Source organism: Acyrthosiphon pisum, chromosome X, assembly GCF_005508785.2.
Source record: "Acyrthosiphon pisum isolate AL4f chromosome X, pea_aphid_22Mar2018_4r6ur, whole genome shotgun sequence".
NCBI lineage: Eukaryota > Metazoa > Arthropoda > Insecta > Hemiptera > Aphididae > Acyrthosiphon > Acyrthosiphon pisum.
This window is the reverse complement of record NC_042493.1, coordinates 70,516,868-70,540,343: the sequence shown is the minus strand read 5'-3', so window position 1 is coordinate 70,540,343 and position 23,476 is coordinate 70,516,868. Positions and strand designations below refer to the sequence as shown.

The following is a 23,476-nucleotide window of genomic DNA, read 5'->3' as shown; positions in this document are numbered from 1 at the left end:
ACAATATTTTAAACGTCTTTGATCAGATATTAAAAATATGATGGACTAACGTGGTTTATGCTTTAAACCCGTGGTTTTCAAACTGGGTGCCGCGAGCATTCACTGAGTGTGCCGCGGCCTTTCAAAAAGTTCTACTTTTCGTTATAAAAATATAATTAATACAAATTTGTTAGCCCGTCAAGCACATAATTTTAATTAAATATACTTATATAATTATAATTCTAAGCAATTTTGTTCATCTAATTATTTAGTGCAAAAAAAAAAGGTCAGTGTGCCGTGAACATTTTTTGAGGAGCGCGGTGTGCCGCGTTCAATAAGAGTTTGAAAATCACTGCTTTAAACTATAGGTACCATATTATTACGCACTTCAAGAAAATAGATTTTTTTGCGATATCCTCAAAAGCCGGGCTTTGCACCAAAATTATTTATTTAGGTTTTAAGTGCTGAATGTACCTATTTGGTTGTTCAAACACCCGAATAAAAATTTGAAACAAACGTTTGGGTGTTAATAATTGCTATTATTCAGGTTAATATTGGTGTTCAGTAGTCCAGAAAAAACATACTTTTTTAAACCTTAAGTTATTTTTATTAGATATTTTTTTAAAAAAAATTGTGTTAGGTATTGTTTAAATATAAATTAATATTTTCCGATCAGACATTACCATTAACAATTAATTTATTTTGTACTAATAGAGTAATACATAATAATTAAAATAATTAAATATTTATCTATTTGGTTTAGTCAGAATCGAATGATAGAATTTGATTTGATTTTCGAGTTTTTTAAGAAAATATTTATAGTATATGTATTTACTTATTTAATTGATTGCAAGTCCTATCCTAACATTGTCATTTTTAAATGAACAACTAGTATAACTACAAAATCGAATTAACTACATATAATGCATACAAAATGATATATCGTATAAAGATTGTAAATTAAAAAATTATTTATGCTTCGAGTTAATCAGAAAAAAATCATTCGGGTTAAGTACCTACCTACCTATATGGGTTTCAGGAGTTTGATTTTTTAAGGATTTTTGGGGGTATTAGTGTGTTACTTGTTCTGGTTAATTCAAGGGCAAGCCCTCCTTAAAAATATAATTTACCAACTTAGAGATTTAATATACCTATTACACTATTATAAACATACATTTGTACGATAGACAGATGACGCGTAAGTATATTCACGTTTACAATTGTCAAGTACTTATCTTTTATCGATTTACAAATAATGTAACATTTGTACGGCGTTTAGATTTTGTATTACATACATTTCATTACAATACATTTATTCTATCCTGGATATTTTTAATAAATAAATTAGATATATTTTAAAAAAATAAGATAAATTTAAAATTATAGTGACACTTTTATTTATTCAATTTTTAATTATTATTATTATTTTATTTATTATACCTATATATTATATACTATATACACCATTTATAAATGATAGATTAACAATATGATGGATTTGATACGTCTTATTAATATTTAAACATGTATGTACCTACAAGATAAATATTTATGTAGCACCCATTGAAATCAATACCCCCTTAGACCCGGCCATCATATCATCGATCTGTATCCGTCCAAGCCCGTACATATTAATATAAACCAAACACTCTCGTGTTAATCGGTAAAGCAGTATTATCATTACCTCTATCATTGATCAACTATTAATATAGGTATAGGTATATATTATAATATAGGTATGCATTAATAATAACGTAAAACATAAATGTTTAATAAATTAACAATGATAACAATAAATTAGGTTCTTATTTCACTCGGATGTCTCGAAACATCACGGGCCACAGCAGACAAATATTATTATTTTTATTTAAGTAACATTCGCTATGTAAAACATAATAGATTGTCATTTCGATAGGTATACATAGCAGTTCACAACTACATGCTGTACAAGAGTACCTCAACTGCATCTTCATCCTTCAATATGTGTCCGTTCTAAACAATAATAGTAATATTTTGAATTATGGAACTGACTTTCAGTGTAGTTCGATCTATCTATATCAACAAAAAAAAAACTCACTCGCATGTACAAATAGTGCTTTCACTTTTGCTTATATGATTACCGTGACGTGCCCCCGAAAAAATAAAATAATGTAATTTTTAACCATTGAATTGCCACACGAATTTGAATACTATGCCAAGTTATTTGCATTATACACTTTGTATGTAAGTAGGTAATTTATAAAGAAATTATGTCAGATAATAATCGCTATAGGGTACCTACCTTCTATAAGCATATTGTAGTCATTGGTCATTAATTATAATTACTAAATTACATTATGGTCTTACGGTTTGTGGAACACATACTATGAGAGCCCAATGGTGCTAACTACAGTGAAATTATAATTTATCGTTTAAAAAATAATGATTGACTAATTAATGTATTATATATTAAGTATATATTATACTAACCAGTGGCGTGTATCATAAAAAAAATTGGTGTTGTTCAACTAATTTTACCCCTCATAATACTGTTATACTGGCCTATAAAATGTCCTTCTTTTCTTCTCTCAACACCCACCTACCCATATTTGAAGTGTTGCCTGAGCAACACTTGGGCCCCATATCACACGTCACTGATAATAGCTGATCCCGTGCACATCGTTGCCCGTTAAATGTACCAACTCTATATGACCCAAACTTTGTTCAGTTGGTTATTTAATATTCGTTGTATGGTGTTCAAAATGTATCTTAACTTTTCTGTTACCCGGAATAAAAATTATGATTCGCAGCAGTACATTATCAGGTAGGAAATCTACCTGTGGTAGATCGCAGACCCCGTGCTGTTTGTACGTAACTGTATGATTTAACTCTAAAGTATCAAAGTTATACCAAGTTTGTCGTTTTTACTTAATTCAACCTACGGTAGATTAATATAATCAATTAATACAAAATCCTATCCTAACCTAATCGTACTAAAATCCGATGAATAAAAAAAATTAACCCTTTTAAATTAGCCTATATTCTTCCCAGAAGTATAATCTACCTACAAACATTTACTTATAAATATTATATATTGAAAAAATGTTAAGCTGATTTCAATAACCATAAAATTTGGTTATAACATGTAAAAAAATAGAAGGGCTTTAGCACCCCCAGATTTTTCATTGAAATTCTGCCCCTGTGTATAATACATCGTGTATAATACATAATTTATTATTCTTAACATTATATAGGAATATTATACTGAGTAGTCTATAGTTTTGATAACGTTCGAGAAGTTATCAATGTTCGTGAGAGGTGCTACCTACATTATAGTGACTACGAACGTCACTAAAGACAGTCTCTAAAAACTAACAATATCTAGGCAGGAATATCACATACGATATTAAACCTATTAAAAACAGGTATCGTTTTGAGTACTTTGTAACTTAGATCATGTTCGGATCATATCAATATCATACATAGAATTCAGCAGAATAATATATCTTAGTATACTTGCTGTTAAGTATATAGATTAAAACACGTAATATAATTATACGTATGTACGTCGCAGTGACTTCGAGCATCGAACTCAACCCGTAGCCAGAACTACATACTCAGGTATGTGAATTATAATGTTTCATAAAACATTTTTATTTATACATTATAGATATAAAATATAATAAAGTTACCTAGTAGAATAATTATACGTAGATACCTGGTACATACTTTAGACTAATTAAATAAAATCATTACCAATCAGTATAATATGCATAATATGTAAGTACCTACATCCATAGTATATTATAATATATCTTATTACGTAAACAAATATTAATGTATTATACCGTTTAACTTATGCACTATATTAGGGAGGTCGTCATGGCGTATAATACGTTTTATTTTACTATACCTATTCCCAATAAAACATTTTCAACTCTTACTTTTCATTTTTTCCCCTTCATCTTTTCATATTTTTATTATATTACAAGACTCAGAAAGAAAATGCAGCACTTTAATTAATGGGTGGAATCTTTAATAATATAACATCCAACTACAAACTTAAGTCCTGGATATTTACACATGGTGTAAACTACCGTATACGCTATCTATACATATTATAATAAATATATATATATAAATACTTTACACTCTATATATCTCACCAGTGGCGGATCTAGCATCTTTCGATTTAAGTGACACCGCACGAGACTTAACAACTGTGCTAAATGATTTATGTAATATTTATAAAAGTAATTCGAAGAAAAAAACATATCATAAATATATGAGAATTCTTCAACAAAACATCTATACGTAGATTTTATCGACTTTGCCCTATACCGATGTTATTTTTGTGTAATATAAACTGCATACTTATTATGGTATTAAGAGGTACTATGTATAGTATCTAGAGTGCATATTTTCGGTTATTTGACAACACATTATAGGTACACAGACCTAAAATATTAGCTGACACGATAATATAACTATACAAATATTGACAATATTATTATTCTGTATTCACAGCATTGGCGCAAATAAGGGTAGGCTTGGGGGGGACTTAGTCCCCTCCAAATGTTGGTAAAGTCCCCCCAGTTCAAAATCTAGTAATTAGTACTAATTTTTATATTCTGTGGTACTAAGCCATATGGCCTATGGGGCTTGAGTCCCCCCCCAAAAAAAAATTTAGTCAATTTGCGCCTATGATTCACAAAACACACAAACAATACTATAGTGTTTAATGTTATAGTTATTAAAATGTTAATAATTCTGACAATTGATACTATTTTAGGATATAATTTATTAATTACAAAAGATTTTCTTATTTCCAAAACAACGCGCCAGTGGAAATCCATACACATAAATTTAGGGTAAGATTTCTATAGTTTTATGTATGGTTGATTAAGGATAATGTTATTTATATTTAATTATTAATAAGTATTCTCAAATACTTAGTAGGTAGATACACTTATTTGCATTTATATAATATAAGTATGTTACAATAATTAACTTTTACTGGAAATACCAAAAATCATACATTTTAGGTATGAAATAGTAGTACCTACATTTGATTCCATAACCGGTTTCTTCTGTTTCTTCCGGTTTCTTTTGTTTGTAACATTGTGTTTCAAACATAACAACCCTGCAGTTTATCTAGATATACTAGAAAAATATTAAGCCACTGGTCTGGATCTATTGTTTTGACAAACCAAAATAATATGTTAACTCATCAAGAATCAATTATTGTCTATTGACAACGATGCTGGTCAAGATGTAGCACCGCACGCCTACCATAGAATAGTCATTTGATAAAAATTTGATATACGTTTATTTTTGATATTAATTTTGATACGAATATTAGCCATTAGATGACATAATATTTTTTGCGTCTCGGTTTATATATCGTTACTGCAGTTCCTTACGTTTTGTGTAGTGTTCGTGTAAGTAGGTGTTTGGTATAGTGTATAGCTGGTTCCTAGTTGCAGCATCCATTGTTTTTCTTGCTTTTTGGGGCGTAATCGAGTTTCCACTGTTCTGCTGGTGGACAAGTTGGGAACGGATTGTCCAAGCATCCATCCTTGGTGTAGCACCCGGGATGCCGACACGAGTCTTGAAGACCGTTGAATTTTACACACACACACTTCGTAACCTGAAATAAGAAATCGTGTGTTATTCAGGTGGTCTAAGGTAAACTAAGCAACGATATTGTATTCTTCAGTGTAGAATAATATTATGTTGAGGCACTTATCATAGGCGCTCCGCATAGGTAAAATATTAGTGGATGGGAAAAAGAACTAAAAAAAACTCTTTAAATTAACACGTTAAACAACTATTCGGTATAAATAATTATCAATAATTTCAATGCCCTGATCAATATGATCGACCTCATGTTTAAAAAGGTGGGTAAGTGTATGTCGCTCTGCTGTACAGTAGGTTACAAGTGGGTCACTGTATAATGGATAGTATTAAATTTTAATTCAATTATATAATATCACTGGATAAGAAAAACGATTCTGAGTGGAGACGGTTTGTCAGTCTAGGTATTAGACATACCTATTATAGTATACTTATCTATAGTATTAAAAAAAAATTGACCTATAATAGGTATTAATAATAAATTCCAAATTAATCATATCACAATATCAATCAGGTAACGCGTTATACGTCAACAACAAACCGTGGTACTATCATAGATATATAATAGTATACTTTAGAAGTTTCAAGTACCCACAAATAATATTATACAATCATTACAATCACAACAAAATAACTAAAATAGTTATTCCAGGTTTTTTAATATGTAATTTCGTCTAAATTGGAAATTAAAATGACTATAAAAATAAACTGTGCTTATGTATTTCTTAGAATTTTTGGCAACATAATTAAATATTTACGTGGAATCTTGTTTTAAATTTTCAATCCTTAGATATAAAAATTGAACATTTTATAAATTTTTAACTACAAAATAATTATTCAATTTTAAATTTGATAAATTTTGTCAACATTTTAACTTTAAATGCTTATGAAAAAAAATTGTGCCTATGTATTTTTAATATTTTTCAACTGCTATTGTAAAAATTTATCAGGAGCTTTGTATTAATTTTTTACACTTTTTGGGCCCAATAGATAAAACTTTATTGATATTTATAGAAAAAAAAAACTAAAAAAATTGAAAACTCACAATGTCCGTAAACAGCTCAAAAAGAATCATATTATTTTGAAAAATTTATCATGTATAGAAAATGGAAATATAAACAACCAGTGAAAATTTCATGTATCTACAGTCATTCGTTTTAAAGTTACACCAAAAACCAAAATCAATTTTCTCGAAAACAGATTTTGCGTAAAAATTCCCGTTTTTCCTTTATTTTTCTTTTGTTTTTCACGGCGCTTTTGAAAACTATTTTACTTTTGACCCCCCAAAGTACCAACTAGATTCACTTTCCTATCAGAAAAGGTACTGTTGAAGAAAATCCAAGCACTTTTACTGTCCTAAAAGGTGATGACAGACACAAAAAAAATAAAAATAAATAAATAAATAAAAAAACACACATCATTATAAAATCAATTCATTCATCGTTCCATTCAAAATCTAAAAAACGTAATAATTTTTTTACTCACCAATTTTCCATTGTTCGCCATAAACTCTTTTCCATACGCAGTCAGTTCAGGTCTGTCACATTCGTTTTGGACAGTGGTGCAAAGATTTCTACTCGGTAATCTCTGTCTTTCGCAGACGTTGGTCTTGATCAGGGGAGTCGGCGTCACGGGCGACAGTGTACAACAAGGCGTACGCTTCTTAGGACCCATTTCGGGATTTATCTGTCCACAATTTATTCTTTTATTCACGTTTTCTCTTTGAAGCTCTTTCATTGTGTTCATCAAATTCTGTTGTTCGCATCGTTTCTGGTATTGGTTTGGGGTTTCCATTTTATTGTCGGTTTAATGTTAAAATTGTTGTGTGTTTTATTTCGGTGTGCTTATTAAAAAAATATTTTGTCTGAGTGTTGTGTATTGAGAATACTGGAACGTGTTACGTTAGAAACCAACTATTTTTAATTAATCATCAATTTTCAAAAATAAAATAAATAAATAAAAAGAGGTTTAATATTATATTTAAGTTTAGCCATTTAGGTATGATATTTAATTTATAATGTATGTTAATTAAATAATTATATAATATGTGTATCATCATTGTAATAATATATTATATTCGTGATATTTATATAGGTTTATAGGAGTAGGCAGTGTTTGGCAAGTTCCTTATAAAAAGGAATTCATTCCGCTCCTTGTTCCTTAAAAAAAAAAGAATTTGTTTCTTAGTCGTTCCTTTAGAAAATTAAAGAGGTCCTCTTTTAGTTCCAAATAAAATTAAAATTCTTATTTAATCATTAATGTTTTATTTTTCATATTATGCATACCTACTTCTTTAATTTTTAACTATATATAGTATATACCTACTCACAAGTAGGTACACATTTTATAATTCTATTTTGAGATTTTCTTCAAAATTAAATTCTTGGCCGACATATTATGTCGACTGTCTTATCGCTTATTGTTATAAATAACTATATTAAATATAGGTACCTACTCAATTCTATACAAATTATAACTTATGACTATAGGAAATATTAATAAAGTGACTAATGACTAACGATTAGCGTCGTTAGTCAATACTCGATAACGATCACTAATTGGTAATATACATCATACATACCTATTAAAAAATATATATATCTTAATTTCAATTATTTACATATCCGTGTAAATTATTTTAACTAAAAAGGAACGAAAAAATTTGTTATTTTTCTTTATTTTATAAAAAGGAATCCGTTCCTTTCGGAACTCGTTTCTTCTAAACATAGGAGTAGCCATTTGGTAGTAGTAGGTATAGTCGGTTTAGATATTCCCGTTTATCTTGTAATTTGTACGCAGTGTACGGTATACCCATCGCACTTTTTATAAAAATCTGAGTGAGATATTCGATGTTAAGCTCCAAACAAATGTAATAAAACACAGTGAATTTACAATGAACAATAAAGCTAATATTATTTAATATACATTATAGCAATGTGGGCCCACATAATATAATATGTAGAAACTATGTGAATCGTAGCTGAATGGTTTACATTTTAACTTCAATTATTGTAAAATAATCCGTTAAAAAAAATAAGTAAGTAATTTTTCAGTGTGTAAATATTGTGATAACAGTAGAAACAATAAATTGACACTTTGATACGTCGTAAGAGAAACATTTTAATACGGTAGGTATGTAATTTAAATTACAACTCTGCAGATACTCTACTGCCAACCAGCTATAACTCCTCATGGTTAGTTTGGGGGTTTAAAGATAGGTAATATTGTATAGGTACCTATAGGTTAGTTGAATAATAAATTATTATTTATTAGGTATGCGGTATATAAAAGAAGATTTTTATTTTAAAATATTTTTTATATTTTCAAACATTTTCCCGAAAGTATTTCATCAAACAAATGTTAATTTCATAAAATTCATATTATTTAACTAAATTAATTGTTATACGACTTACGGCAAACAAACATTTATGATGGTTACTATAGATAAAGTTCAAAATCCTTAGCGATACATTAATAAACAAAAGTATAACACAAATTAAAAACACACACATTTTAACCGATCACAAAAATTATTATATTTTAAATTAACTCATTACGTTACAAATAAATTTATACTTTTACACCAGAACGGCGCGCGTAGCCCGTCACACATTTTACTCATTTTAAAATACAAAATTACTGTACCTGAAAATCATGCGGGAAATCTGCCACATACAAGCTGGACAGTGCGGCAATCAAATCGGTGCTAAAGTAATTATATTCGGACATGACAATAAAATATTTATTATTACTTATAACTAGAGAGCGGATCTTTAGGATTTTACATATTTTTATTGGCTTTATGCAGCTTTACGAGAGTGAAAAATGTGGACGATTTATCCATCACAGAGTTCGCAGGAAAAAATTTATTTTGCATATTAAAGCATATTTTGGACATTAGAGAATATTTAGCCTATTTTTCATATTTTAGAATATTTCCTATTATTGTTCATAAAAATATCATATATATTGTTAATTTATCAATTTGTGATTTTTCCAACAACAATTTTTTCTAGGAAAAAAATATTTCATATTATAAAATCATAAAAATTAAAAATCATTCAATTATCGACTTGTTTGTAATAAAATTGGTAATGTTGATCATTCTGTTGTTCTCAATCCATTATCGTACCATAGATTATAAATTTATAATATTATAATAGATCGTATTTGATAACTGATAACGCGATAAGAATGATTTTTAATAATTTATTTTATATATATATATATACCTATTTCATTATATTCATATATCTATGAACTGTTTTGTATTTTTTATAATTAAATATTTTACGTTACAAAAGGAATGGTGGATAAGTTATTTATTGTTTTTATTGAACTATTTTCGAAAAAAAAAAACATATTATTTGCATATTTATAAGTTTAAAGCATATTTAGAGAATATTTTAGGGTTTTTTTAGAGCATATTAGCATCATATTTTAAGCTTTTAAGAACCTAAAAATCCGCTCTTTACTTATAACATACAACCGAGTTCCCACGACGTGCGTGGCTCGGCTCGTGCATAGGTTTGGTTTGGTATCATAGACGCGCCGTGGAAATGACGAGGTTTGATATAGCGGGGGGGCTCAAACGTGGTCTTAGGCGATCTTTTTGGCATCGCAAGGTTCGCGGCTCGTCACATGGCTTTTTCCAACGGCGCAATTCCTCGGTACAGTCACAGCCCTTATATAATATAATATATTATCAATATTTATTATAATATTTGAAGTTCCAAATGAAATAAATTTCCATACATGTAAAATAACGTGCTCGTAAAAAAAAAATGTCATATTGTCAAGGGGCTATATTAAAATGTTCAAACTGTGTGGGTGGTACGCGGATATAAAAAGGTTGAGAACCACCGGAATAGAGTGTACTTTAGTATTGTTTTATTTTATACGCATATACGAAATCTTTTATTACTATTACTGCGCAGTTCTGGGAAGTGATATCTGACGAACACGGTATCGATGCAACCGGAACGTATAGAGGAGATTCCGATTTACAGCTGGAACGGATCAATGTCTTCTACACCGAGGCGCTTGGTAAGACTGGACACGAATTCTAATAATATTATTTTACTATTGTTAGACGAATCCCACGATATATAAAGATATTGTGTCGGTAAAATTTGTGACGTGTGTGTGAAATTTTTAGGCGGAAAGTACGTGCCCCGAGCGGTCCTCGTGGATTTGGAACCCGGCAGCATGGACACGGTGAGGTCGGGTGCGTACGGTCAGTTATTCCGACCAGATAACTTCGTTTTCGGACAATCCGGCGCGGGCAACAACTGGGCAAAGGGTCATTACGCAGAAGGCGCCGAGTTGATGGATTCGGTGTTCGACGTAATCAGGTATGCGATTGGTTTATGAATATTATGTAGAGGTTACCTGTGGTAAAAATTGCAATAAATTATAATATTATTTTATTAAAAATTAAAATTAATTGCTTTAGAATTCAATAACTTTCTGCAGTGCGCCTGATGGCCGTCGCGATCACCGTTTGTACTTTATCATCACTTAAGGAGAGCGCACGGATTTTTCAATATACTGACCTATCCCTTACAAAGACAAATAATTATAACCCCTTTCCATGTAGACAAAATCGATGAAATCGTTTTTCTTTTTTTAACATACTATACTATATGTATTCAAGTATTAGGTATAGAGATTAAAAAATTTAATTCTTAAATGTTTGAATAAACATTTTGTTAAATAAAAATATAGCTAGGATACATTTTTAATCCATGATAAAATTTAAAAACTAAAAAAATACTATAGGTATACTCGTCCTACCTATACAACTAAATTATTTTGTTATTTGTACCTACCTAATCACACGGGTACCTAGCTGACCGTTTCATCTTAAATCTGTCGACGACCTAAGCAATTTTAAAGCACCAAAAAAAAAAAGAACTTAAAAGAAAAAATTATTTTGTGTTTTATAGGAAAGAAGTAGAAGATTGCGATTGTTTGCAAGGATTCCAAATGACCCATTCGCTGGGAGGCGGTACTGGTGCCGGAATGGGCACGCTTATGATAGCAAAAATCCGTGAAGAGTATCCGGACCGCATGATTTCCACATACAGCATTGTCCCATCGCCGAAGGTATAATTTTATGTTTGACGGTCGATGAGTTAATATAAAATACCTATAGAGACAACGCCATAATGACTATTAAACGTTCGGACACAACAATTATTTAAGAGGCCTTTTGAATGTGAACTCTCATAATAATATGCTTACTTACAATCATATTCATCTATTAGTACACGAAAGTAATTTTTTAATTAAAACTACGACTACCTACGTTATATTATTTGATTGTTAATAATAACCAACACTTTTTTTTGGGGGGGGGGGGGGGGGAGAGGGATTTAAAGTATACGAAGACAAGAATAAGCCCCCAATTTTCAATTTCTATTTCATATCTCAAAATTATTCAACTTACATGCTTTAGCTCGGCTTTACGCTTTAATAATTATATGTTATTGAGGAAATAACGAAACATGTTATATCAAGCAACATCTTATAGTAGGTCAAATTAAGTAGTAGGTTCACATATTGGACTTGTCCACACTTTTTTAATATGAACAATTATGATGAAAGTAGGTACTTATACAAATTACCGATATTTTACTTGTTCGACGAATATAATCATTACCTAATCAAGCTCACGTAATGTTTTCCGATTGCACTTTTTCATGCAGTTCAGCACTTTCTTATCATTTGGTAGAATAGTTCATATATGATCGCGTCTTCCAGTTATCAAAACTAATATAATTAATAATTATATATTATATAATTAATTTACCATTTGTTATTCACCTAACCTACTTCTTATCTTCGAGTGCCTAGACGTGTAGGTAATATAGTAGTTTACAATATAATAGGTTTAGGGATAGTGTATGCCCAAACATTAAGTCGATTTTGATACAAAACTAGTGAACATTCACAAACGTCCTGCATCAGTATAATACTGCATGAATGTTACGTACTAATATAATAAATCATGCAGGCCCCAATTTGAATTAGTGAAATAGGTCCCTAACCAAAACCAAGACTAAGAAGATTTAATTTCAAAAACCTTTTTGTCATATTAAAATTTTTAATTTTTCACACTGAACAACACATTTAAAATTTCTGGGATAGTATAAATCGTTATGGTTCACAACGAAATCACCTAATTTGATTTTTTCTTAAAAGTTTATTATACTCAAATATAATATGACGTAACACATAACTACACAAGCAATAAACTGCTGATTTCTCGTTCTATTTTGTTCTACATTTTCGAAAGCAAAAACTAAATAATTCGGGTGCGGCGCAGCGATGAACAATAGGGTTGCAAATATGTATATTAAATCAATTTATTAAATTAGTGTAATATATATTGTGTTAGGAACATATCCGGCCCCGAACATCACTGGTACCTAGAATAGTGTCCGCGTGCTTGCCCTGTCTGCCTGCCCGCCTGCCCGCCTTGCTGCGTACCTACAGGCATCCTGTACGTACCTAACACGACGCGAAACGGTCGTTATACACCGCCCGCGTTCATATTTATTAACAATTAGGGCACAGAATTTGTGGGGTTTTACACTTTTTTTGCATGTTCTTGGTTTATAGTATCTATATTTATCTAGTGTTTGAAAACCAAAAATAAAAAAATGTTATCTAAGGTATTTAATGTTTTTATTTTAATATTAGGTACTTACGTATTTAAGTATACGACTTAAATATTAACTACATACAAATATTTAAAGTACATTTTTACGGGTACTATTTATACTGGTAATATTTTTTCAGTTCAATAACAATGCTAACCGGTAGATAACCAGTTATCCTGTCTCCACACATTAGATTTTTCAGTTATATGATAAAACAATTTTTAATTTAGTATCTACCTAACATACCTAGTAAATTAGTAACAATAAAATAATGTTAATATAATATTATAATAATTTATAAATTTATAGATTTTTTATGGGAATTCCGAATTTCGATATTTTTCTTTCATATTTTACAATAGATTTGTTTCCATATTTTGTGAATTTTAGCTTTTATAAATTCTGAGCCCTAATATGAAATAATATAACATAAAATAAATAACAAGAGATTTTCAAGACAATTTGTTGACACGTTGTATAGGTGTCTGACACCGTTGTGGAACCGTACAACACGACGTTGTCCGTGCACCAACTGATGGAGAACACCGACCAGACTTACTGCATCGACAATGAGGCACTTTACGACATCTGCTTCCGGACGTTGAAGCTGAACACACCCACGTACGGTGATCTGAACCACCTGGTATCGGCGGTTATGTGTGGGGTGACCACGTGCTTCCGTTTTCCCGGGCAACTCAACACCGACCTCCGGAAGCTGTCCGTCAACATGGTACCGTTCCCGCGACTTCACTTCTTCATCACCGGGTTCGCGCCGCTCACAGCCCGCGGCGACCAGCAGTACCGGGCACTGTCCGTCCCGCAACTGGTACAGCAAATGTTCGACTCTAAAAACATGATGGCCGCGTGTGATCCCCGGAACGGCCGGTACCTGACGGCCGCCAGCATATTCCGCGGCCGCATGTCCATGAAGGAGGTGGACGAGCAGATGCTCAACGTGCAGACGAAAAATTCCAGCCACTTCGTCGAGTGGATACCGAACAACACCAAGACGGCTGTATGCGACATACCACCCAAGGGTCTCAAGATGTCAGCCACATTTATCGGCAACACGACCGCCATCCAGGAGATGTTCAAGCGAGTGTCCGTGCAGTTCACCGCCATGTTCAAGCGCAAGGCGTTCTTGCACTGGTACACGGGAGAGGGCATGGACGAGCTGGAGTTCAGCGAGGCCGAGTCCGACATGCACGATCTGGTGGCCGAATACCAGATGTACCAGGAGGCCACCGTCGACGCTCCTGGAGGCGTAAACGAAGAATAAACGTGACGACGTTGTTATATAGTCAGAATGTGACAAAATAAACCATGCTAAATTTTAACAATCGTTGTTCTTAATAGGTATTAGCTATAACTTATAACGTTAATAATGATATAATGTCTCTCTCTAACGGTACACTGACTAGATGATGATAATTTGCGACACTTAGCACCTGTAATTTGCACCAACAACAAATAAATGGTTACACCCAAAGGTGGGCATTAACTAGTCAGTACATTTTATATAGTTAAATTAGGAACATAGCTAGTTTAATTGCCTGTTGAAATAACTTAGTTTTTTTTAGTTGATTTGAAAATAATACAAAAAATTAAAATACGAATGGTATTTTTAAATTACAACAAAATAACTACCTAAAAAAGTTATTATTTATTTAAATATCTAATTTCGTTCAAATTTTAATTTAAATGTCAATAAAAAGAATTAAGTTTATATATTTTTCAGATTTGTCGGTAGGTATCTGTGAGAATCCTGGTACCTATTCAATGATCAATCCTTTTAGCCGTTAAAATTGAACATTTTATACATATTTAACTACAGTTTAATTTGTACATTTTCATGATTTTATTTTAGCTGTTCAAAATTCTAATTTCAGACAATCGTAAAAAATGATTCTGGATTTAGGCTCAATATTTTTTTTAATTTCCACCATCAAAAACTTATGAAAACTCTTGTATCTATTACGTTTTTTGAACAAGCTAAAGATTCATCAACAATAGTTTTAAAAAAAAAACTAATAAGAATTTAAATTTTCCTATGCCTATAAAGTATTAATAGTTCAAAAATAGTCGCAATATTTTGAACATTTAATGGTGTATAGAAAAATATATAAAACGTGATGGCAGGCACAAATAAAAAGAAAAAATGAACACATATCATTTTAAAATTAATACATTCATCGACTTTTCGGTAAAGTTTTTTCTTAAGTTAAATTCAAGAAAGCTTAAAGGGAATCTTTTATTACATTTTCAAAGCTTAGATAAAAATTAAAAAAGTTTTATACATTTTTAACTCGAAATAATTTTCGTGATTTTAATGAATTTTGTCAATGTTTTAACTTCAGACTTAATAAAAAATGACTATGAATTTACGTTCAACTATTTTTTTTTTAGTTTCCATTAACTTATGAAGATCGTTGTATTACATTTTAAAGTTTTTTGACCGAACATAAAATATTTTATCGACAATAATTTTAAAAAAAACTAATACATTTCAAAATTTTCGTATGCCTATAAATAACTCGAAAAGAGTCACAATATTTAGAAAATTGTATAGTGCATAGAAATTTCTTATATAATTCAGTAAAAATGTCAGTTACACTAAATACAAAATCAATATTTTTCGAAAACTGGTTTTGCGTACAAATCTTAGTGTTTCCTAATTGTTTACTAACAGAAAATATGCTGTTGAAGAAAATCGTACCATTTTTACCGTCCCAAAAGTTGATGATAGACGAAAAACACACTATTGTAAAATCAATACATTCATCGCTCTGAGCTCAGAGTCTAAAATGATTTAGAAAATTATCTATAATCTATGTAAATTTTTAACAATTTTTTTTCTTCAGATTCTATGAGTATGTGTATATATATATATAAGTGGTAAACTAATAATTTAAATAATTTATGAAATTCAAGTTTAAAATAGTTTAATTAAATAATATAATTAAGATAAAGTAAACATTATACACCTACTCTAAAAATAAGATTGAATAATATAATAAAGATAAAGTATACATTATACATTTACTCTAAAAATAAGATTACAAATAATTAATTCATATGTATTATACGAGTTATTTATTTTTTGACTTATTTCTTAATCAAAAAAATGTTATTCTGTCCATCAAAAAACTGTGCAACTGAATAAAATCTTCATTCAACCAATACACTTCATTGTTTATAAAAATCATTGCAGTTTCCGGTGATTTAGTTAATATGTTGGGTTCGGACTCCACATTTTTAATTTCTCCATTGTGATTAATAGCGAATTCGTCAAATAATTGGTCCGATTGCGCAAAAGTGGTAGAAAGTTCCTGCTGTACTTGTCGACTATAATTTGCAACACTCAATTGAAGTTTACTATTCGCATGATCAATATATTGCTTTTTTAATGATCGTTCTTTTGCTTTTGTTGTCCAGGATAAATACTCATATAGACAAACACCACCATAAATAGCACCAGCTGCTATTATCGAACTCCATCCAATTGTTTTAAACATCTAAAAAATAGAAAATTCCAAGAAAAATCCAATTCAATATCATTAATTTAGAAAGTAATACTTACAAATCCTGCTAAAACTATTCCTCCTAAGACTGAACCTTGAGTTCCTACATCCCTAGATGAAACACGAGATATCGAAGATAAATTTGGTTCCACAGCCAAAGAATCATCAAAGCTACTGAATGAATAATCAGCATCAGTTATTGGTGAATTTTGATTTGTTATATTTTCAAAGTGTTCTTCAGTAACATTAAATTTATCTTGAATTTCATTTATCTGACTCATGCTGAAATGTGTTTGTTCTTGACTTCTGATGTTAATTATATCCATAATTGTGTTCATTTCTCTAGAAGTTATACAATAATTTTAAGTACTGAAATAATAATACCTAGTTGATAAAAATCTTACGAGAGTAAATATTTCCCATGCATTGAATAGTTAAAAAACTTTAACAGTGCTGATCTTGAGATACAATTCTCTAATTGCCTTTCAAAATCTATAAACTCCAAATATCTCTCACTAAATGGTTTGATAATTGGCTGTAGTCCACTGCGTACTTTTACACGGAAATCTAAGACTTCCTTAGCTGAAATAAAAAAAATTTGAGAATATGGCTTATGCGATGTATATTCTTTTAACTTCTTCTCCAGCAAATTTATATTATTCTTCATTTTTTGTTTACGTTCCTAAAAAACAATGTATACGTTAATTATATACGTTTAAACATTTTAAACAAGCAACATAAAATAATTATTATCAAAATTAATATGCAAATTCCATATCTTTATCTATTATCTTGTTCAAATAATACACTTTTCAATTTAATTTTTTAATAGCCTGAAAAATGTTGACAGAGACAAATTTATATTTACCTGTTATTCACCATTAAACTGGACAGAAAGATAGTAACATAAAATATAATTGGTATTTAATAGTAATAATAATAAAATATTATCGATTATAAATTATACCTGGTCAAATAACTCGGATTCATCCGGGCAGTTAATCAATATAAATATATTTGTGTTTGGTAATTTTTTTGAAACTTTATGAAGAAAATTAATCTCCTGAAAATATAAATTTTATGAATCGGATGTTAATATTATATTTATATTTATTAAATAATTTAGTTTTGTAATTATAAAGTGTTACAAGCTAAAACTAAAATTAGTGATAACTAAAGCACTTAAAAAATATAGATACAATGTATTATATTAGATGATAGGAAATAATACGACTTTGGTATTAGAGGCAAATGACAGGCTGTAATGTATTGTTATTAGGGTTAGCGACTTAAATGATAATGCATCTAAAACCATGAAATTAAGCGCTCAAAAGACACTTACAAACTTTATTATAAGCACTCAAAAGAGCACTTTGATACATTAAAATAAGCAAAAACATCAATCTCAACAATTCACCACTCCCTCATAAAACTAAAAAAAAAAAACAGTGCTCCCCTACAAATAAAATATATTATTTTTCAATATAAAACACATGTAAGTCCTCCTAAATACCACATACATAACAAACAGCTTTATACTTGTGTGGGATTGAGGTCACATTGATGTTAGAAATCTTACTACCTCTGAAATTTCAATGGATTTCCACCTATTGCTGTTGTTTTATTTACAATGATTTAACTTTATTGTGTTTTAATAACATACATAAATACAGTAAAAATATGTGAGATTTAAATAGTTAACAATAAACGGCTACAAAATACTTTGTGTTACTATTCATAAAAGAAAAAACTAATAAGTAATGCACAACGATTGGCAACGAGAAAAATAATAGTAAATGTTAAAAAAAATTGATTTATTTTTCATTACCTAAATCGTAGTCGCTATAGCTTTAGAATTTTAATATACTTATGAACTACATATTTTATTAATACAAATTTGATTATCATAGATCCATAATTCTTCGAGAGACTAAATAACTACATAAAAGTCAATAGTTACTGAAGGTCCTTAATTTCACTTATTTCAATTGCTATTTTTTTTTTAAAGCAATGTTATTTATTAAAATATAACTTATTAATATTGTGAAGTAATTTTATTTTCAAAAGTTGTATTAATTCACAGTGAACACAAAAATATTTTGGTAAACAGATTTGCAACCACCTTATAAATTTACTACCCCCTAATATTTGTCGACTGGAACAGTTGTACTCATTTCTCCTCCTCTTAAATACGACCCTAATTGTTACAGAGCCTACAATATAAGCAAAAATAAATATATACAATATGCTTACAGAATCTATTAATGTGGATTCAGCATTAATAACTAGCACAAAAGCATCAGCATTAATGCAATGACCACCAATCCACTCATCCAAACATGATGTAGTATCTATTCCTGGAGAGTCAACTAATGCTACATCATCTTTTAAAAATCCACAGTTTTCTTTTGGCCAATACACATGTACCAATTTTTTTTTATTTGGTTTAATAATGTTTTTCAATACGTGTGCCAAATAACTAGCAGACTGAAAAAAAATGTATTATTGATTATTTTAAAATTAAAACATTAGCTAAACATACAAATAATAAAATGTACGATGACTTACTTCTACATTATGTTGTATAGGTAATATACCTTCAGTACTTAAATATGCATTACCAGTAAGAGACCGTTCAACTTGCAGAAAACCGTTAGTTGTATGACCAATACCAATAGGGAGGACATTTTCTCTCAACATTGCATTCACAACTGTACTCTTTCCACTGCTTGTTCTAAATATTGTATTAATTAATTAAATATCTTGTTAAAAAAACTAATATTTAATATGTTAAGGTATCCTTATTAAGATATTATACACCAAACAAATAAATTCAATTAAGTTCATTATGTCTGTGAATACAATTTAAGAAATATATTTACAAGCTAGATACATAATACATCAGTTAAATTTCAATTCACGCTAAACACAAACAAACCAAAAAAAAAAAAAAAATGTACCTGCCAAAAACAGCAACTTTCATGTGAGCATGTGTGAATACTTCATAAATTGCTTCGACTTGAGATTCATAATACAATAAACAGTTTAATTCATTTCTATCGATCACATCCGGACATATCCCAATTAAATCTGAAAAATATATTCATAAGTAATTATAATTATAGGATTAATAAACAATAGAATATAGAATTCAGTTAATATTAAGGGATATTACATTGATAACATTGGAAGAATGAAATACCTGTAGTTTTACACTGTATAAAAATTTAAAACATGGTCAAAATGTATAGTATATTATTTTGGTGATTTTTTTTAAATACAATATAATTTATTTGAATGTTATTATATTAGTTAACCGCATCGAGAGTACTAATAACCAAAAACCCACAATCAAGAACAGTAAAAATAATAATGTTTAACAAAATTATACTGTTCTTAATGATTCACAGGCGCGGACTAGCTATTCCGGGGTTGGGATGCAACAGCATCCCTTGTCTTAAAGTATATTTGCCCCTATCGGTATAAATGTGCTTTAAATAAAAACCTAAAATTAATGAGAATTTTGAAAACTAAAGTTACAACTCTATTAACGTTGTAGGTAGGTATTTATAAAACAACTATAACAATTATAAAGAAAATATTTAGAGTAGCCAGAATAAGATAATAGATTAATTAGATCAATTAATTAATTTTTTATTATTAATTATTATTAATTTAAACAAAATGTTAATGCTATAATTAATTCTGAGACCCACACAAATAGTTTTATAAACTACTTAATAATGACCAAAATCATTAATCTCTGTAGTTTAATAATTAAACAAATACTTACTACATCCAACATGCTAAAACTAAAATTAAGGTGAACATGTGAACATTAGTGAATATTTTTATTCGTGTTGAGCTATTTATAAGCATAAGAAATTTTTGATCTTTAATAGTTTTTTTTTTTTGTCCACAAAAAAATTGTTGCTTGGTATTAAAATGTATACATTTAATACAAGGTTCCACATACATCGAAACCAATAATGATTAATACCTGTTAATACCAGACTCTGATAGGACCAAATCAATAAAGGAATTAAGGAGATCACTAAATAAGAAAAAATTGCAATCTTCCATGGGCATAATTTCTCTTAGAGCATTTATACCCAATTTATCAGAAATAATTACACTTCTCTGAGAACTACATAAAAAACATGTCATATGGAATTGGAGTAAATAATGTGAAACAGTGTTTAATAACTTTGAAGAAATACTCTGCAAGATCTCAATTATTCTAAAAAACTACGAGAGTAAGCATGAATTAGAGATACAGTGTGCCCTGTCAGAGAAGGCATTGGGTTGTAGTATATTACAAAATAAATGTTCAATAAACAATGCAAGATGTTTAAGTGATATAGAAATATCATTCACACAAATAGAAAAGTGAATGTTGGCGATTTCTTTTGCATGTTACAAATTGCACTCTTTAATTTATGAGAGGAAAATAAGGTATACAGTTATCAATTACTTTTAGTGTCTGTCATGAAAAAAAATTACATACAATTCCTAATAATAGCCTAAACAGATTTAGATTTAAATCCATATTATATAGTACAGGTAGATCTTGAGTATTAACCAGGTAAGTAAATATTGTATATTGCTGATTTATTCAGTAGAAATTTCATAAAAGGAAGTGATAGAGAAAAGATATTAATATAAGTAATGTTATACATCGTACAATAAGTGAACTTCAGAACCTTTGAAAATGGCAAAGAAATTAAGATTACTGAGAAAACCAAGTGATGAAGTATTGCTCGAGTATTAATTAAGGTACCTACTAACATTTTGTAAAGAAGAGTGGCCTAAAGTATGTAAAGATGAAGGTGAATTAAAACACTATTAGAATTTAAGTAACGATATTATGATTAATAATGGTTTGAGACAAGAATAATAGTCCCTAAATGGCTTAGGAAATATGTAATTAATAAACTGCATGAAACATATTTAGGAATTATAAAAATTATTTCCCTGGAATAAATAATCATATTGAAAATTATATAGTGTCTTGTCCTATTAGCTTAAAATTTGCTTAATTGCTTTAAATTTCATAATCTTTTTTTTCATACTCTCTATAAATTAGTTTTACTTCAATAATAATAATGATATTATACAATAGTCAATAATATTAATTACCATTTATATGCTCAGATGCTCTGACCCCGTAGTCTAGTATACCAAGAAATATATTATTTAATTTTTGTTTAGCTAGGCCAAAGTCCTGGTATGTTGACATTTTTTTCAAATCGCTTAGTACCTATAAAATATAAACAAAATGAATACAATAAGTGTTTAACCCATTTTACAACAATACTTACAACAATATTCGAAGAAAATTTAGAAAAGTAAAATCAATAAACTGTAATAATTATATGTCGTCTCACACGTTAACTGAAATCACGAATAGAATATTGGAATATAGATGATGAAAAATGAATCACTGAGAAAGAGTTATTGCATTAACAGAACTACGGAAGTGCAGTTGCAGCCATTGCACAATTATAAACTATTAAGAACGTGAGCCATGAGTAATCCACGATTAAATTAATTATAGATGTTTTGCCAATATTGATATTATGATAACAGCGTTGATGAACACTTCATTACTACGTCTACATGGTGACGTTAAAAGTTTTTAAATCCGTAGATACTCGCTTCCTTACTGATAGTTTGAGTTATTTTATCTAATACAAGAGTAACGAATTAATTTTCCGTTGATTTAAGACCGTTTAAAATTCGACATAACCTAATAGGCAGTATAAAAACAGGATGTAAGATATATAAAACCACGGTTAAAACGCGTACTATATGGTTCATATTTTTTTTGTTTTTCATATTACGGTATCGGATACCATTATTGTTCTATGATACAACTATAGACTCATAGAAATAGTCGGTCAATTAGGTAGGTATGATAACGCGTGCAATGGTGGAGCTTATTACGAGGGTCGGGCGCTATTAAAGCTATCCATATTGGCTGTCCTCGGAACATTGCCATTTCTCTCACTCTTATGATAAAACACATAATTTCTCTCTTAATCCGTTTGGCACGACGACCGCGCCTCCCAGTCCTTGGGACAAATGTCCCGTCTTTATCTATAAGTCCGTGAATACAACATACATGACTCATTGACATGGCTGGACATAAATAGAAAGGAAGATGTAGATTGTTTGTTTAAAATATAAACATTATTACAACAATATTTGTATAAAATATTATAATATGATGTTGAATTGGTGGTCGGTGCCAAGGCGGATTTGATCTTGTCAATAGCCACGATAGGTACCTACTAATTACTATAGTAGCACGATTAAAGATAATATATCTTTAATCGTCTATAGTACCTATAGCCGTGGTTACAGCTTATCACTTTCAATCGCCAATAAACTAATGAACATCGCATTCCACTCTGCCCTGCCGAATATATTGCGATCATAATATTATAATTTATAGCCATATAATTGAGACTTGAGAAAGGAATAACATAAAGTAATGAAAGAGCCCCCATAAGGAACTGAATACATTTTACTACTTTGTTTCTTTTCTCGCTCACTCTATAGTCAATAGTAATGTACTTGAAGTTCTTAATACCTACTGCCGATTGCGTGAAATCGGCAATACCGTTCTTAAAAAAAATATAACGCATAATTTAATATAAATGAATATGTTATATGTATGATCTTACGTAA

At 29.7% G+C, this 23,476-nt stretch overlaps 3 protein-coding genes across 3 annotated transcripts; 1 reads left to right on the top strand and 2 right to left on the bottom strand.

Annotated features, from left to right (window-relative positions):
- Window positions 1-5,268: 5,268 nt before the first annotated feature.
- On the bottom strand, window positions 5,269-7,515 carry LOC100575735. Its single transcript, XM_003245497.4, has 2 exons — window positions 7,081-7,515; window positions 5,269-5,608 (listed from the first exon to the last, which is right to left on the bottom strand). Exons 1-2 carry the CDS (start codon window positions 7,387-7,389, stop codon window positions 5,435-5,437), a joined length of 483 nt encoding a protein of 160 aa, XP_003245545.1. The 5' UTR covers window positions 7,390-7,515; the 3' UTR covers window positions 5,269-5,434.
- Window positions 7,516-9,031: 1,516 nt separating this feature from the next.
- Window positions 9,032-14,602, top strand: LOC100575569 (tubulin beta chain). The gene is made up of 5 exons (XM_003245495.2): window positions 9,032-9,306; window positions 10,533-10,641; window positions 10,754-10,949; window positions 11,544-11,703; window positions 13,744-14,602. The coding sequence occupies exons 1-5, from the start codon at window positions 9,250-9,252 to the stop codon at window positions 14,539-14,541; spliced, it is 1,320 nt and encodes a 439-aa protein (XP_003245543.1). The 5' UTR covers window positions 9,032-9,249; the 3' UTR covers window positions 14,542-14,602.
- Window positions 14,603-16,349: 1,747 nt separating this feature from the next.
- Window positions 16,350-22,700, bottom strand: LOC100575489 (transmembrane GTPase Marf-like). Its single transcript, XM_029485237.1, has 8 exons — window positions 21,923-22,700; window positions 19,744-19,873; window positions 19,352-19,517; window positions 18,839-19,270; window positions 17,751-17,840; window positions 17,188-17,465; window positions 16,843-17,125; window positions 16,350-16,777 (listed from the first exon to the last, which is right to left on the bottom strand). The coding sequence occupies exons 1-8, from the start codon at window positions 22,020-22,022 to the stop codon at window positions 16,379-16,381; spliced, it is 1,878 nt and encodes a 625-aa protein (XP_029341097.1). The 5' UTR covers window positions 22,023-22,700; the 3' UTR covers window positions 16,350-16,378.
- Window positions 22,701-23,476: the final 776 nt, after the last annotated feature.